This window comes from Heterodontus francisci, chromosome 13 (genome assembly GCF_036365525.1).
Source record: "Heterodontus francisci isolate sHetFra1 chromosome 13, sHetFra1.hap1, whole genome shotgun sequence".
NCBI classification, from domain to species: domain Eukaryota; kingdom Metazoa; phylum Chordata; class Chondrichthyes; order Heterodontiformes; family Heterodontidae; genus Heterodontus; species Heterodontus francisci.
In genome coordinates, this window is record NC_090383.1 from 64590971 (window position 1) to 64603334 (window position 12364).

Consider the following 12364-nt stretch of genomic DNA (forward strand, 5'->3'; position numbering starts at 1 on the left):
TGCTGGGATTGATGACCCCTTGAAGGAGTGCAATCCAAACCATGGCACCAATGGACAAGGGACTGCACAGGAGGGAACAGCAAAATGTAGAAATGCAGTTGTTACAGGAGATTCTATAGCTAGGGAGTCAGACAGGCAATTCTGTACCTGTCATCATGAGTTCCACATGGTGTTTTGCCTCTCTGGTGCCAGGGTAAAGGACATCATCGAGAAGGTGCAGAATATTCTGCAGGGGGAAGGGAGTGAGACAGAAGTTGAGGTACACGTTGGTACCCATGACAGAGGGAGAGCAGTGCGATGGGCCTATGAGGTCCTATGTTCAGACCTTCAGGAGCTTTGGCGGAAGTTTAAAAAGTAGGACCTCAAAGGTAATAATCTCTGGATTATTCCCAGTGCCGTACGCTAACGAGAGTAAAAATAGTAAGATAGGGAGGATCGGTGCTTAAGGCATGGTGTGGGAGGGAGGGCTTCAGATTCTTGGGACATTGGGACCAGTGCTGGGGCAGGAGGCATCTTTTCAAAAGGGATGGGCTGCACCTCAACAGGTCTGGGACCATTGTCCTTGCAGGAAGGTTCACTAGTTTGTTTGGGAAGGGTTTCAACTAAACTGTAGGGGGATGGGCACTAGCATATAGAGCTAGAGAAGAGAAATAAGGTGCATAAAGAGTGAATGTTGGATAAGACTAGAGAAGGCACTTAGATCATGGATGGGCAGCTGAGACCTGTTGCTTGCAATTCCTGCGCCATGTGGGAACTTCAGGACACTTCATGTGTCGTAGGGGACCATGTGTGTAGGAAGTATTTCCGGATACCTGAGCTCAAGATTTCCGAGCTTGAGGAGCAGCTGAAGTCACTGGGAGCATCAGGGAGGATGAGTACCATATTAGCTGGGAGCAGACTAAGAAGGATTATGAGGAATACCAAGACAGGTTTACAATCCATGTATGTAAATGCAGAAAGTATTGTGAATAAGGTTGGTGAGCGACAAACACAAATAGCCATGTGGGTATATGATGTCGTAGCAATAATGGACTGGGTGCTGGGTGCTTAATATTCAGATACATGTGTTCGGAATAGATAGGGATGGAAAAATGGGAGGTGGGGTGGCAGTACTGATGAGGAACGACATTGTAGTGTTGAAAAGGGAGGATGTCCTTGACTGGGCAAAGACAGAATTCATTTGGTTAGAGTAGAGAAGCAAAAAGCGTATGATCGCACTACTGGGGGTATCATATAGGCCTCCAAATAGTAAGCGAGATCGAGGAGCAAATCTGCTAGGAAATCACAGAGATGTGCAAGAACTATAAGAGTGGTGATAGTGGGGGACTTTTATTACCCAAATATGGATTGGGACAATGTTAGACTGAAGGGTAAGCAGGGGGAGGAATTTGCTGAAATGTGTTCAGGAGAATGTCCTTAACCAGTATGTTCTTGGTCCAACTAGGAAGGAAGCATTACTGGATTTGGTGCTAGGGAATAAGGTTGGCCAAGTGGTCCAAGTGTCTGTGGAGGAACACTTGGGTAAGAGTATTCATTGTATTCTAAGATTTAGAACAGCAATGGAGAAGAGAAAGGGACAGTCTAAAGTAGAACTTCTAAATTGGAAGAGGGCTAACTTCAATGGGATGAGAGGGATCTAGGAAGGTTAAAAAGGAACCAATTATTGACAGGAAAAACTATCAGGGTAATGGATGATCTTTAAGGAGCAGATGTTTTAGGTGCAGGCTAGGTACATTGCAAAAAGGATGAAAGGTAAGGGAACCAAAGCCAGGGCCCCTTGGATGTCAGATGAATTCTTCAAACGAGAATCAGGCCAAATACAATAAGTTGAGAGGGGAAGTGAAGGGGAAAATAAGACTGATAAAGAGAGAATATGAGAATCGAATGACAGTTAACATAAAAGGGAACCCAAATATTTTCTACTGGCATATAAATAGTAAGCGGCCAATAAAAGGTGGGGTGGGGCCTATTAAGGAAAGACTTACATTTACATAGCGCCATTCATGATCACCGGATGTCTCAAAGCACTTTACAACCAATGAAGTACTTTTTGAAGTGTCGTCACTGTTATGCAGGAGACGTGGCAGCCGGTGTGCGCACAGCAAACCCCCACAAATAACAATGTGATAAGGACAGATAATCCGTTTTTGTGATGTTGAATAAGGGATAAATATTAGCAGGGGATAACTCCCTTCCTCCTCTTCAGGATAGTGCCATGGGATCTTTTACATCTACCCAAGCTAGCAGATGGGGCCTCAGTTTAACAACTCACTAACTCTCAGTACTGCACAGGAGTGTCAGCCTAGATTTTTGTGCTCAAGCCCTGGAGTGGGACTTGAAACCGGAATCTTGTGATTCGGAGATGAGAGTGCTACCAACTGAGCCACAGCTGACACACTAGAATACTTATTGAGTACTCTGCATCGGTGTTTACTAAGGAATAGGATGCTGACAAAATATCAGTAGAAGCGGCGATGGTAGAGATAATGGATGGGGTGAAATTTGATGGGGAGGATATACTGGAAAGGCTGGCTATGCTTAAGAGTGGATAAGTCACCTGATCCAGATGGCTTGGCATCCCAGGCTGCTAAAGGAAGTGAGTGGATAGAGCAGAAGGGCTTGCCATAATCTTTCAACTTTCCCTAGATACAGGGGAAGTGCCAGAGGATTGGAGAGTGATAAATGTGACACCCTTATTGAAGAAAGGGTGTAAGGACATTCTTAATAACTAGTTTAACATCAGTGGTTGGTAAGGTTTTAGAAACAATAATCAGATAAAAAAAATCAACAGGCACTTGAAAGTGATTTGAGTTAATTAAGGAGAGGCAGCATGAATTTGTTAAAGGCAAATTGTGCTTGACTAATCTAATTTTTTGAAGAAGTTTGATGAAGGGAAGCCTTGCAATAACTCTACAGGGCATTGGTGAGACTGCACTGAGAGTGCTCCATACAGTTCTGGTCTCCTTAAGGAGTGATATACTTGCATTGGAAGCAGTTCAGAGAAGGTTCACTAGGCTGATTCCTGGAATGAAGAGGTTGTCTTATGAGGAAGGGTTGAGTAGGTTGGGCCTATACTCATTGGAGTTTAGAAGAATGAGAGGTGAACTTATTGGAACGTAAGATTCTAAGGGGACTTGACAGGGTAAATGCTGAGAGAATGATTCCCCTCATGGGGGAATCTAGAACTAGGGGTCACAGTTTCAAAATAAGAGGTCTCCCTTTTAAGGCAGAGATGAAGAGGAAGTTCTTCTCTGAGAGTCAGTAATCTTTGGAATTCTCTTCCCCAGAGAACAATGGAGGCTGCGTCATTGAATATATTCAAGGCTTGAGTTAGGTGGATTTTTGATCGACAAGGGAGTCGAGGGTTATTGCAGGCAGGAAGGAATGTGGAGTTAAGGCCACAAGCAGATCAGACATGATCTTATTAAATGGCAGATTAGGCTCGAGGGGCCAAAAGGCCTACTCCTGCTCCTATTTCTTACATTCTTATGACTGTGTTGGGAAACCACCAGGTTGCTCGGCAACACAAATTTGCTGGCACACCTGCCTCGACCACAGAATCAAAGTTCAGCCCAACATGTCACAAAGTATTGGGGTTGCAGGGAAGGAAATGAAAAAGGGATAGATTGAAATCTGATAAATTGGAGGCAAGATACTAAGAAGAAAAAAAATCTTGCGGAGAAAACGTTTTCCAGAGATTTATAACAATTTACAAATTAATATTATGAGTAATGACGAGGATTATATCAAGAGTTGATTAATTTTTCATGGACTTGTAACATTATAAATTTTAGTTATGCCTGTAAATTTGCTACATATGATGTCTTTTGATTTTTGAAAATTAAGAATTTTTCAAATGAACCTAACATATGCAAGAATCTTTTTGAGAAATAAATTTGCTTATTATCCAAATTAAATAGAGGCATTAACTCATTTAAAACAAAGAACTCGTCTTAAAACCTTTCTACCCCAATAATATCTGGTTGGTTGTGATGGTGTCCAATCCTGTCCTCCAACTGATCTGACATTTTCTCCAAGATTTTCTCTTCCTCAGTATCGAGCCTCTAGTTTATCAGATTTCAATCTGTGCTTTTTGCCTTATTTCCTTCCCTAAAGCCCAAATACTCTGAAATGTTGTCTTTCATGCTTGCCCCACTATTTTTTTGCAGCTGCATATGGGTTATAACATTGTCAGTTTAAATCACTCAACTTTGGCACTTGAACACTTTAAGGGGTATGGTTTATTTTAACTTGGTGATGATTTATTGGGAACACCTTATATCCAGAGTGGACATATGAAGCTGCAGAAGAATGGCTACAATTGGATAGTGGGGAACTCCACTCAGCTGGACAGTGAAGTAGAAGCATGGAAGGAGGATGGTTTGTCAACCATCTTGAAGGCTGCCAACAAGTCCAGAAGGATGAGGAGGAATAGATTACCACGGTTGCAGTTACATTCGGATGTCTTTGTAACTCATGGGAGCCATTCTTTGCTGTGGCAGGGACGGATACCTGATTGAAGTGGTTCCTAGCTACAATAAGCAAGTTGGCCAGCTTAGACTGAGGAGTGGGGGAACCACTCCTGAGGGAGCTAACTGTGGGCCATAGTATTTTTTATGGAGCCAGGAGACATTCCTCCTCCTCTTGGCCCCAGTAAAATAAAAGGGGGAGGAATTGTTTGGAGGCTTTCTCTCGTGTGGTCTCCAGTTTTCCCTTTAAGGACAATCAGTTGTCACCAACTGATAAAAATGGACAGATCATGCATAACGAAGCTTCGCCCATTTGCACTCCAAAATTGTAATTAGAGTCCTACAACCAGGACCCCAATCTGCATATTTAAACAGCCTTCCACCTGAAACAGATGGGTGTGCTACATTGCCATTGAATTGTATCAGATATTTTGATGAAAGGTCACAGACCTGAAACATGAACTCTGTTTCTCTCCCCACAGATGCTGCCAGACCTGCTGAGTATTTCCAGTATTTTCTATTTTTATTTCAAATTTCCAGCATCTTCAGTATTTTGCTTTTGTAATTTTGTGAATTGTATCAGGTTGGCTTTGAGCAGCCAAGGCTCCCTTTCTTCTCTTCTGAATTTTCCTTTGATCGCCATCTGTTTTCAGGCAGAACTGGGTGAACAGCAATTGAAAATAGCCCCCCTTCTGTCTTAAGTGCTCAGATCTCTCATTTATTTATTTATTTATTTAGAGATACAGCACTGAAACAGGCCCTTCGGCCCACCGAGTCTGTGCCGACCATCAACCACCCATTTATACTAAACGTACATTAATCCCATATTCCTACCACATCCCCACCTTCCCTCAATTCCCCTACCACCTACCTATACTAGGGGCAATTTATAATGGCCAATTTACCTACCAACCTGCAAGTCTTTGGCTGTGGGAGGAAACCAGAGCACCCGGCGAAAACCCACGCGGTCACAGGGAGAACTTGCAAACTTCGCACAGGCAGTACCCAGAATCGAACCTGGGTCGCTGGAGCTGTGAGGCTGCGGTGCTAACCACTGCGCCACTGTGTTTCTAAATTTACCACTGTACTTTTTTTGTGCTTTAGGTTCCCCCTGCAATAAATACTTGTAGCATAAGTTAAGACTAATTCTTTTCTGTTGCATAAGTCAAATATTTAGGCTTATTTTTGAGCTGACTGCTTTTTTAGTGCTCTGGATGCTTATTTTTTCGTAGATGCTGATTCACTTGCTAGTTTTAAGGTTGGCAAGTATTAACATTTTTTATCTTGCATTCAGCTCCTGGTTTTGTAAGTAGTATCTGGATTTGCCATTAAAGAGTCTCTAAATATGTAAACCAGCCTTTTTAATTTTGTTTACAGTATCTTTTGTAGAAGTGTGTTTACATCATGAAATATTGTGCATGTTGTCAAATGTCAAGGATGAACTTTAATAGTTGGTGAGTGAGAAATTTTGCTAAATGGTGTGATGTTTGCAGGAGCTTGTAAATGAGAAATTACATGCCCAACAAATGAGCAATGACTTGGAAAAATTGACTCATGAGCTGGAGAAGATTGGGTTGAACAAAGAGCGCCTCCTCCATGATGAACAAAGCACTGATGATAGGTAAAACCGATAAAAAAAAATTCAGCATTTAAGTGTAGGTAACAGTTTTAATGCTAAATGGAAATGCCTCATTTAAATAAAATATAAATATACTACCTATGGCAGTGAAAATAATTGCACTTTCATGGTGTGTTTGTGTGTGTAAAATCTGTACAAATGAACACCCCCAAAAAAATCGCATTATTGACAGTCCGCAATAACTTACATTATAATAGATAGAAGTTGCACCTTTGAAAACACAGACGCTTGCAAATTACAAACTATGGACAGCCTTCAATGTCCCAAGTCTGTTTACAGCATAAATCATGGGGCAAGTGGATATGAATATGAGTGAGGTATTAGGTGAAAAAAAGTGCTTTACTGGAATGAATATTTCTTTACCCAGTACCATAGTGGCAGAGAAACATCTCTATCTCTGGAATTGAATCTCAGGGATAGAGTGGTTTCTCTGCCACTACGGATGCTGGGTAAAGAATTGCCATTCCACAAAAGCTGGAAACTGTATAACTTAACATCTCACTCCACAGTTTCTCAGAATCGCGGGAGCGGGGGGTCTTCCTATCCCGCGCACTGTCTCCAGCAACCTGAGAGATAAACGATATAGATTTCTCATGGCAGTTTGCCCACATGAAAAACAGACATTTTCATGAGGTATCTTATGACTGACTTTTACCCAGGTGTTGGGAGTCAGAATGAGGTTAAACCTAATTCATTTTAAACAAAATCATTTCCTGCCTTTTCCTTGAGCTTGTCACCAACTACTGCTCAGTGTTGTCACCCATAGACTGTGACTGGCTGGGGGTAGTTGGGAATTGGGTATCCTGAAAATCGCGGTAGGCTGAAGAGTTGGGAGGAGAGGGAGACTGGGGAATAGGGGCTCAGAGGAAAGATAGACGTGGAGGAATGAGGGGAATGGGGACATGAAGAGGTAGGGAATGGGGGAAGAGATGGGGGCTCGGAGAGAGATGAAGAAAGAGAATGGTTCCTCTCTTCCCTGGCCTTCGTTTCCTTTTTCCCCACTCACAGGTGGTCTTCTGTTTCTTGGAACGTCTCATACAACAGTTGCTGGCACAAACCACAAATAAAGATTGTCAACTATAGAGGACCTACCCTTTATAAGGTAAATCCAATAATGTTTATAGAAGTCATATGATCAGGGCATTGCATGATCTGGTCTTGTGGTCAGAAAAACACGTGATCACACCTCCAGGAATGCTTCTAACCTGAGTTGATGACGCCTCCACCATTTTATCTGGTACAGATGAGCTGCTTACAGCCTCCTACCTACCACCCAGCACTTCAAAAATTAGCAGCTTCAGCACATGGAGGGAGGGGTCCCAGTTAGGGGTCTGCAGGATGTTGATTTGGCTGGGATTTTCAGGCACTCCAGCCCCACAGCAGTCATCTTGCCCTCTGAAGGCTGTCTATGTAGCAGATTCCAGGATCAGGACATTTCTCCCTGAATGGAGTAGGACCCTGGGTTGGCAATGAAGTGGGAAACCCAATGAACAGAAAATGATCTGAAATCGCATCCTGCTGGTATTGTTCCAGCATTAGGCAGAATCCCAGGTGAGAATGAAGAAAAGATGGAACACTGCAAGAGATGCAACCAAACCCAGGATATTTAGCTCATCCAGTTTACAATGACCATTTTTTAAATAAAGACACCTGCAAATAAAGGAAAACATGATGGAAGTCCCTTAGGTGTCCCTAATTTATAAGTTGCATTGTATATATCTTGTTTAAAAAGTAAACCTGCTACGTAATGAGAAATTTATAATACGCATTGAAGGAGACCCTGTCATTTCAGACGAAGTGAAAATTTGAAATGTGTTCCTAGTGACCGTTGACTGACTATCAGCTGAATTAAAAGTATTGAGATTGGTCTCTATTCCATTCTTGAATGTAGATGCAGAGCTTGTACTAAAAGATTACTGTGGTAAAGTGGTGAGTCTGCAAAACTTAGAGGTAACTGCCCAACTGAGGATTTATCTTATTGAATAGATTTTAACCCAGTTGTGGGAAACACAAAATGGCAAAGTACTATGCACTGGAGATGCCATTTTATTAAGCTCTATAGAACAGTTTAAAAATTATGTACTCACATATGATCCAGGATTTTTAATTAGAATCAAAAATGGTCTAACATTTTCAGATCTGCATGCCAAAGGAGCTGGTTCTTGAAAAAAAGTTTTTCCCAAGAACTTGACTTTAGTACCCCACCCTCTCTCTCATAATCTGATACAAAAATACAGTAAATGCAAAAGTAAATTGTTCCAAACCACAGCTCATAAAACTTCCAATTAAATCCTTTTCCATGTCAATGTCCAACTTTCAGCAGGTATAAACTTTTGGAGTCCAAACTTGAAAGCACACTAAAAAAATCTCTTGAAATTAAAGAAGAAAAAATTGCCAGTCTTGAAGCACGATTAGAAGAATCGACAAATTTGAACCAGCAGCTGCGTCAGGAGTTAAAGACGGTAAGGCCTCAACAAAGTATAATTTTTTTCCAAGTTTGTTAGAAAAGAACTAAAGCAGTTTTCACAATATTAACCACAAAAGTAATCTTAAGTATTTGTTTCACAAGCATACACTAAATATATATTTAGGCATGGGGAACCCCACCACTTCCTAATTCCCCTCCAAGTCATACATCATCCTGACTTGGACACCACTGTTACTTCATTGTTTCTGGTTCAAAATCCTTGAACTCCCTAAATAACAGCACTGTGGGAGTACCTTCACTACATGGAGTACTTTAGTGGTTCAGGAAGGTGGCTCACCACCATCTTCTCTAGGGCAATTAGGGACGAGCAATAAATACGTGCCTTGCTGGCGCTGCATATATTCCAGAAATAATTTTTTTTTAAATTATGTACACAGCTTTGCATGCTGAACTTTTGAATAATGCATCTTGTGATTAAATTTTAAGACGTACTGATTAGACTGGGGAAGCTCCAGTGGGAACCGTGTTCTGGAAATCATGTATAGAGACAGGAAGTTTAAGAATACATCTGGACGTTAAGTTTAAATATCTATGCAGTGGGCCATTCTTTCAATGGAAAATATGCTCACAATGGCCTGTACTATTAATCAACAAATGTTTAAGCTGCACTTCTCCATCCTCTGAGATGGTGAGAAGTGTGCCTGCAGGGCTGCCAGTTTCTCATATATTTGCTGCTGCTCTCTGTCCCCGCCCCCCCCCCCCCCCTCTCTCTCTCTCTCTCTCTCTTTGTCCCCCTCTCTTTCTCTCTCCCTCTCAGCCCCCCCCCCCCCCATCTCTCTCTATCTGCCCCCACCTCCCTCCCTCTCTGTCCCCCTCTCAAAATTTTTTACCGCGGACACATTGCCGACCCCTGGCAAAGATGAAGAACAGCCCGGTATAGTTTACTTTTGCAGGCCGGATGGAAACGTTTGGCAGGCCATATCCTGGCCCGCAGACCTTATCTTAGATAACCCTGATCTAAAGCTATCTGAAAATGAAAGACTGACATTTTCACAGTATAAAGCAGGGGTTGCCAATGTGTCAGTGGCAAGCTACTGGTAGCTTGTGTTGGCCTTTGAGTAACTCGCATAATTCTCCTGATCGTTCACATCATCCTGCCTGCATGAATCCACACATTGACGACACCGCATACTGATGTCACAACAGGAAGTGTGAGCAGCAAGGGGTGGGGCCCAGTGGCAAACGCCAAGAGAGCAGTGGGCAAAGGGCTGAGCAGGCGGGGGAGCGAACGGTGAGGGTGAGCTCGAGCGGGGTGGGGAAGTGGGGGGTGGGACGGGGGGCGGCGAGCAGGCTGGAGTGGAGGGGTGGGGTCAAGTAAAAGCAGCTATGGGGGAAGGGGTTTGCTTACGTTTTGTGGCAAATTGAGCAGTACCATTTTTATTACCAGACACGCAGGGTAGTGCTCTGGGGACACGGGTTCAAATCCCACCACAGCAGAAGGTGGAATTTGAATTCAATTAATAAATCTGAAATTAAAAACTTAGTCTAATGATGGCCATGAAATCATTGTCGATTGTTGTAAAAATCCATCTGGTTCACTAATGTTATTTAGGGAAGGAAATCTGCTGCCCTCATCTGGTCTGGCATACATGTGTATCCAGACCCACAGCAATGTGGTTGACTTTTAAATGCCCTCTGAAATGGCCTAGCAAGCCACTCAGTTGTATCTAACAGCTACAAAGTCAATAAAGAATGAAACCGGATGGGCCACCTGGCATCAACTTAGGCACCGGAAACGACAACAGCAAACCCAGCCCTGTTGACCTTGCAAAGTCCTCCTTAATAATAACTGGGGGCTTATGCCAAAGTTGGGAGAGCTTTCCCACAGACTAGTCAAGCAACAGCCTGACAGCCATACTCACGGAATCGTACCTGACAGACAATGTCCCAGACACTGCCATCACCATTCCCGGGTATGTCCTGTCCCTCCGGCAGGACATACCCAGCAGAGGTGGCGGCACAGTGGGATACAGTCAGAATGGAGTTGCCCTGGGAGTCTTCAACATTGACTCCAGACCCCATGAAGTCTCATGGCATCAGGTCAAACATGGGCAAGGAAACCTCCTGCTGATTACCACCTACCGCCCTGCCTCAGCTGATGAATCATTACTCCTCCATGTTGAACACCACTTGGAGGAAGCACTGAGGGTGGCAAGGGCGTAGAATGTACTCTGAGTGGGGGCTTCAATCTCCATCACCAAGAGTGGCTCAGTGGCACCACGACTGACCAAGCTGGCCGAGTCCTACAGGACATAGCTGCCAGACTAGATCTGCAGCAGGTGGTGAGGGAACCAACAAGAGGGAAAAACATACTTGACCTCCTCCTCACCAATCTGCCTGCCGCAGATGCATCAGTCCATGGCAGTATTGGTAGGAGTGACCACCCCACAGACCTTGTGGAGACGAAGTCCCGCCTTCACATTGAGGATACCATCCATCGTGTTGTGTGGCACTACCACCGTGCGAAATGGGATAGATTTTGAACAGATCTCGCAATGCAAAACTGGGCATCCATGAAGCGCTGTGGGCCATCAGCAGCAGCAGAATTGTATTCAACCACAATCTGTAATCTCGTGGCCCGGCATATCCCCCACTCTACTATTACCATCAACCCAGGAGACCAATCCTGATTCAATGAAGAATGAGGTGTCAACCTGGTGAAGCTACAAGCCAGGACTACTCGCGTGCCAAAGTATGTAAGCAGCATGCAGTAGACAGAGCTAAGCGATCCCATAACCAACGGATCCGATCTAAGCTCTGCAGTCCTGCCACATCCAGTCGTGAATGGTGGTGGACAATTAAACAACTAACTGGAGGAGGTGGCTCCACAATTATCCCCATCCTAAATGATGGGGGAGCCCAGCACATCAGTGCAATAGATAAAGCTGAAGCGTTTGCAGCAATCTTCAGCCAGAAGTGCCATGTTGTTGATCCATCTCAGCCTCCTCCTGAAGTCCCCAGCATCACAGATGCCAGACTTCAACCAATTCGATTCACTCCGCATGATATCAGGGAACGACTGAAGGCTCTAGATACTGCAAAGGATATGGGCCTTAACAGCATTTCGGCAATAATACTGAAGACCTGTGCTCCAGAACTTGCCGCACCCAGAGCCAAACTGTTCCAGTATAGCTACAACACTGGTATCTACCCTGCAATGTGGAAAATTGCCCAGGTATGTCCTGTACACAAAGCAGGGCAAGTCCAACCCGGCCAGTTACCACCCCATCAGTCTACTCTCAATCATCAGTGAAGTGATGGAAGATGTCATCGAAAGTGCTATCAAGCAGCACTTGCTTAGCAATAACCTGGTCACTGATGCTCAGTTTGGGTTCCACCATGGCCACTGAGCTCCTGACCTCATTACAGCCTTGGTTCAAACAATGCCAAAACAGCTGAACTCAAAAGATGAGGTGAGATTGACTGCCCTTGACATCAAGGCAGCATTTGACCGAGTATGGCATCAAGGGGCCTGAGCAAAACTGAGGTCAGTGGGAATCGGGGAAAACCCTCCGCTGGATGGAGTCATACCTAGCGCAAAGGAAGATGGTTGTGGTTGTTGGAGGTCAATCATCTGAGCTCCAGGATATCACTGCAGGAGTTACTCAGGGTAGTGTCCTAGGCCCAACCATCTTCAGCTGCTTCATCAATGACCTTCCTTCAATCATAAGGTCAGAAGTGGGGATGTTCGCGGATGATTGCACAATGTTCAGCACCATTCGTGACTCCTCAGATACTGAAGCAGTCCGTGTAGAAATGCAGCAAGAC

The 12364-nt window shown here is 44.0% G+C and overlaps 1 protein-coding gene across 9 annotated transcripts in view; it reads left to right on the forward strand.

Annotated features, from left to right (window-relative positions):
• The window catches only part of LOC137376405 (girdin-like), a 413979-nt gene that overhangs the window by 255809 nt on the left and 145806 nt on the right, over positions 1 to 12364 (forward strand). For 8 of the 9 annotated variants that reach the window (XR_010976210.1, XR_010976209.1, XM_068044907.1 and 5 more), the window contains 2 exons: positions 5963 to 6090; positions 8429 to 8570. Coding sequence is in view for 7 of the 9 variants with exons in the window: in XM_068044907.1 (XP_067901008.1) it covers positions 5963 to 6090; positions 8429 to 8570 (270 nt within the window). In the remaining 2 variants the exon portion in view is untranslated. The remainder of the gene's footprint in view (positions 1 to 5962; positions 6091 to 8428; positions 8571 to 12364) is intronic. The other variant, XM_068044909.1, reaches the window with a different exon arrangement.